General features: G+C 37.1%; 1 protein-coding gene across 1 annotated transcript in view; it reads left to right on the top strand.

Moving 5' to 3' along the window:
- Window positions 1-5,223, top strand: part of LMBRD1 (LMBR1 domain containing 1) — a 142,768-nt gene that overhangs the window by 3,438 nt on the left and 134,107 nt on the right. The window contains exon 2 of the mRNA XM_006835781.1: window positions 4,324-4,388. Within this exon, the coding sequence (XP_006835844.1) occupies window positions 4,324-4,388 (65 nt within the window). The remainder of the gene's footprint in view (window positions 1-4,323; window positions 4,389-5,223) is intronic.

Genomic DNA, 5,223 nt, shown 5'->3' with positions numbered 1-5,223 from the left:
GGAAAACCAAGATTCAAAAGACAACCAAGCAGCTTAGCATTATTCCCCCTTTTACCCCAATTGAATGGAAATTCTTGAGTTTGTATACTACAGGATTCAGTAGAGGAAGAGTTTTGAAAGGAAGAAAGGGCATGACTCAGGAACAATGCCATTGATAAGGTAAAGGTGTTGAAGGTTCCAAAGTGAATGGGGCTGGTCAAAAAATAGGAGTTTAGGTACTTTATAAGGAACTCTGGTTGTGCAGTGGTTACAACTCTGGCTGCTTATCTCAAGATCTGCAGTTTGAAACTACCGGCCCTTCCATGGGAGACAGATGAGGCTTTCTGTTCCTGTAAAGCTTTACAGTCTCAGAAACACTATGCAGGGTCTGAGTTGGAACCGACTCCATGGGACACCATCACCACTACCAGGTACTTTGTCATAAGGAAAGTCTAAAGTTTGAATACAGATGGAGGTAGGTATTCAAAATGGTAGAAATGTTGGCGATGTAGGTTATGTGTTAGGCTTCTAATCACAGGGTCAGTAGTTCAAATTCAACAGCTGCTCTGAGGGAGACAGATGAGGCTTTCTACTCCAGAAAAGATTGGCAGTTTTGAAAATCCTATTTGGGGTCCCTGTTAGTCTGTACTCAACAACAGCAGTAAGTTAAGTGAGTGCTTGTGTTTATGGCTTCAAATTATTTTAGAGAGTCAAACTTTCTCAGTCTTGACGTTGTTGACATTTTGGACTATATATCATTTTGTTTGTGGGGACAGGACTGCCCTGTATACATTATAGATATTTAGCAGCCTCCTTAGCCTCTGTCATTAAACATCAGTATCATTTCAGCCATGGTCTCTGCAGTGTAACAACCAAAATTATATCCAGACATTGCCTTTGGTTGATAAGCACTGGTCTAACGTGAGGTTGTCAGGTAAAAGTGAGGGGAGTCATATTGGGAGTTTGAGGGCAGGTAGTGTTCTAGAGTGTAGTTATCTGGTGCCGCTGTAACAGAAATACCATGAAGTAGTCACGGCTTTAGCAAACAAGTTTATTTTTGCACAGTTTAGGAGGCTAGCAGTCTGAATGCAGGGTGCTAGCTCCTGGGAAAGTCTTAATCTGTCAGCTCTGGTGGTAGATCTTTCTCTCTTTGAGTGATGAAATCACCCAGGTAGTTCCTGGGTGATTTTCATGTGGCTTGATATTTCCCTTCCCCTACTTCTGCGTCTCACCCTTACTTAGTCACTTTTATATCTCAAAAGAGATTGATTTAAAAAACTCTATAACAATACTGTTTTATTAGCATAACAAAGAAACCTATTCCCAAATGGAATTATAACTACAGACACAGAGTTTAGAATTTACAATGAATATTTTGTGGGGCACAATCAGAATCTATAACAGAGTTTCAAGAAGTCATCTTGAAAAATGGGAAAGGAAATTTACATATGAGCCCCATTACAATTTTGTTCTGTGGAATTCACATCTTTTTTGCTTCTGAAATATTCTTCTACAGTTTAATATTTATTCTTGATAGTCCCACATTCCTTTGGTCTTAAATGAATGCTTTGGTTTCTACTTTAGGAAGCAATTGTTTATAAAACACATCAAGGACATAGCAGTTCTCAAAATGTAGAAGGAAGGTTTCATAAACCTTTCTTGACAGTACATTAAATATCTTGGAGGCAAGACAGTATATAAAAGCCAACTACACTAACAGTACTTTAGCGATGTTGTATATTTAATACATATTTGTGGCTTTAAAATAGCAACAATAATATTCTCTTATTGTCACTTGTTATTAAGTGCTGTCGATTTGGTTCTGACTCATAGTGATGCTGTATAAGGTTTCTAAGGGGTGGCTGGTGGGTTTGAACTGCTGACCTTGTGGTTACCATTCTAGTGCTTATCCTACAGCACCACAGTGAGACTCCCTTATTGCCACTAAGTTTGTAGAGTTGTTAATTGCTGTTAAGTGGGTTCTGACTCATTGTGACTCTGTGTAGGGTTTCCGAGGTTGTACATCTTATGGGAGCACACAGTCTCATCTTTCTTCCACAGAACTGCTGATGGGCTAAAATGGCCAACCTTGTGGTTTGCAGACTAGTGCTTATCCTACAGAAAAGTTGCTAAATTTCATTGATTCGTTACTGTCAATTATGTCTAGACTTTGAACTTCTAATTTTTTTCTGAGGTTGAGCTTTTGTCCAGTTTTAAAATTTAACTTTGAAGTGATTTTCCCTGGAGACATTACAGCTTCCTGGAGTTTTCCTTGAAACTGGTTGAGTGTTTTTTTTTTTTCTTAAGAAAAAATGGGATTTCCCATGAATACATTGATCTTACTTTGATCAATGTTAAAACTTTTCTTAAATGTCTGTCTCTGTTGACGCATAAACAGTTACTAAAGAAACAACTCATAGAAACTAGAGCATTATGCAATATTCACTTGGATATTTGAATTATTATTAATTTAAAACTATACAAATATTACATCTTTCTTCTCCCTAGCTGTTTTCATTTCCATGTGGTAAATACTGTAGTTTCCTTGCATTTTCTGTAAGTTTCTTTCATTAAATTTTCTAGACAAGATTGCATTATGTTTTAACTATTGATGTGCAACCTTTGGTTCCTCCACTTAAAAATACTTCATGATTAGGAAGGTAGAATCTTCACTGAGTAGTATCCAGTCTGTCTAGGTGGGGCTGATGAAATGAAATGCTGATGGGTCTCTTGTGATTCAATGGTGAATAATTGTTATCAGGACTACTTGTGAGGGTTGGAAATGTAAAGGTAGACGTTTTGTAGCAATGAGGGGAATGATGAACTTTTCAGCTTAGGAGCAGAGGTCCCTGGGACCATCAAGGGAGAAGACCGGAGAGCGGGACCCTATCCAGAGAAGCAGTGATGCCTGAGATGGAGGCAGAGACGATGACGTGGAGAGATGGAGCAGTTGGGGACTTCAGACACAGAGAGGGAGAGGGGCTGTGTGCAGATGACTGGGGGGCAGGCTTGTAGTGTATACCCTTTGGTTGGTTGATGATGCATGGAGGAGATTGTAACCATAGCAATGAAATGATATATGATAGGATGAATGTAAAACTAATGGTCTCCCATGTAAACTATCACATAATTCATAATAAAACATTAAAAAAAAAAAGAATGTAAGGGGAAAATGTCATCAGTATCACTGAATTGTATGTGTAGAAATCTCTAAATTGGTGTATGCTGTGCTCCATATGTTTTCAACAACAATAAAATTAAAATAAATTATGTATATATTACTTCATGCTTACCCATCTATGCCAGCTCATACAGATCTGTCTCATTCTGTTTTGAATGTGAAAGAATATACTTTACTATTTATCCATGGGCATTAATATTGATTGCAAGTGTTCTTTCTCTCTTTTCTTTTAATACTTTAAATACTACTGCACTGATTATGTGGAGTCTTGGTGTGATGCTGTTGGTTAATGTAGTGGACTGCAAAGTAAGTGTGAACCACAAGGTTGGTGGGTCTAGCTCACCAGTCGCTCTTCGGAAACCCTATACATGGTTGCTATGGGCTGGAAGCAACTCAGCGTCACTTAACAACAACAACAACACTGCATATATGGAGTGCTGGTGTGGTGCTGTAGGATAAGCACTGGACTGCTAAAAGCAAGGTCGACAGTTCAAACCCACCAGCCATTTCTCGAAAACTCTATATAGGGTCACTATGAGTTGGAAGGAGTCCTTGTGGTTTAATGGGTTGGACTGCAAAGCTGGTTTTAACCGTAAGGTCAGCAGTTCAAGCTCACCAGTTGCTCCTTGGAAACCCTACGAGGGGTCACTGTGGGTTGGAACTGACTCAATGGCACTTAATAACAACACTGAATATTGTTGAGCCAACTGCTTAAGTAATGTCCAAGTTCCTCTGGTATTTGTCCTTTCTCTTCCTCATTTCACTTGCTTTCTCTCATCTTTTTGAAACTACTATTAGATCTGTATTTAGCTTCTTATAGTTTTACTAACCCTCCATCTGTGTCTCTTCTCTTCCCTGTTCTCTGCTGTGTTCTTTTCTTTTCCATAAAACTTCCTGTTTTCCTTCAAGTCTCAGTTTTTGGAAAACCATCTCTGATCTCCCCTGCACAGTTCCTCCTGCTTACATGTGGCCCCAGATTTGTTTCATCTTATCTCAGTACTCCTAATGATTATAACTTGCCCTTTTATTGTCTGGTTCTTTCTTCCTGAAGTCATGGGCCATACCTTGGTTTAGTTGATAATACATATCAAAATTTTAACTATAATTGCTACGTGTATAAAAGAATGTTTCGTAACTTCTACTGTTTTTCCTTTATGTTCTAGGATTGGGCTAACGCGAATGTCAGCAGACAGATTGAGGACACTGTATTATATGGTTACTATAGTAAGTATTTTTGACTTTCATTTCACATTTGGACTACAAACCTAAACGTAGAATTAAGCTATATGTATTATCTTGTAATTTTGACATCATATATTAGAGGGTTTTTTTTCTTTTCAGGAATAATTAGTAGAACAGTCATTCTCATAATTCTCAAACTTCTTTAACCTTCTTTGCTTCATTTAGACTCATTTGTACTACATTACTGTGGCAGTTCAGTCAAGTTACTTTGTATTTCAGATCTCTTCTTTTGTGTTGCCGTCATTGGTTTCCCACACTTAAGCTTTTTATTTAAAATAATCACTTTTTAAGAAATGTTTTTTAGGTGTTGCATTATACTGGGGAATCTGTAGAATCAATTTCATTGTACTCTGGCATAGCTGGATTAATCCAGGGGATTGTGGATGAAGGTCTTCCCTTCTTCTCCAGTGTTAGATTATAAAAGATTTATAACCATACATATCTAATAAAAAAAAATTTTGAGTAACTATTACACTACTGCGTTTATAAAAATAAGTATTGAGTTGAGAAAAGGATATCTTTTTTTTCACAATAAAGTAAGATACTAAATAAAGATTTAGTAGAATATTAAATTGAAATCTAATAAAAACTACATAATTTTCTATAATTTTCAAGGGTTTCAGTAGATTTTAGTTTAGCTTCTTTAACTGTAATCTTTTCTGTTTTTTCCTTACCTACAACATAGAGGACCCAAGAAATTCTGTTCCTTTGGTGTAGACTTTAGAATGATTTTTTTAATAGTATTTTAGTGTTGTTGTTAGGTGATCTTGCGTTAGATTTGATCCATAGGGACCTTATGGACAACAGAAGAGAACACTGCC

The sequence above is a fragment of the Chrysochloris asiatica genome, unplaced genomic scaffold (assembly GCF_000296735.1).
Source record: "Chrysochloris asiatica unplaced genomic scaffold, ChrAsi1.0 scaffold00019, whole genome shotgun sequence".
In the NCBI taxonomy this organism is placed as follows: domain Eukaryota; kingdom Metazoa; phylum Chordata; class Mammalia; order Afrosoricida; family Chrysochloridae; genus Chrysochloris; species Chrysochloris asiatica.
Note: the sequence above shows the minus strand (reverse complement) of the source record. Positions and strands in the feature narration are given on the sequence as shown.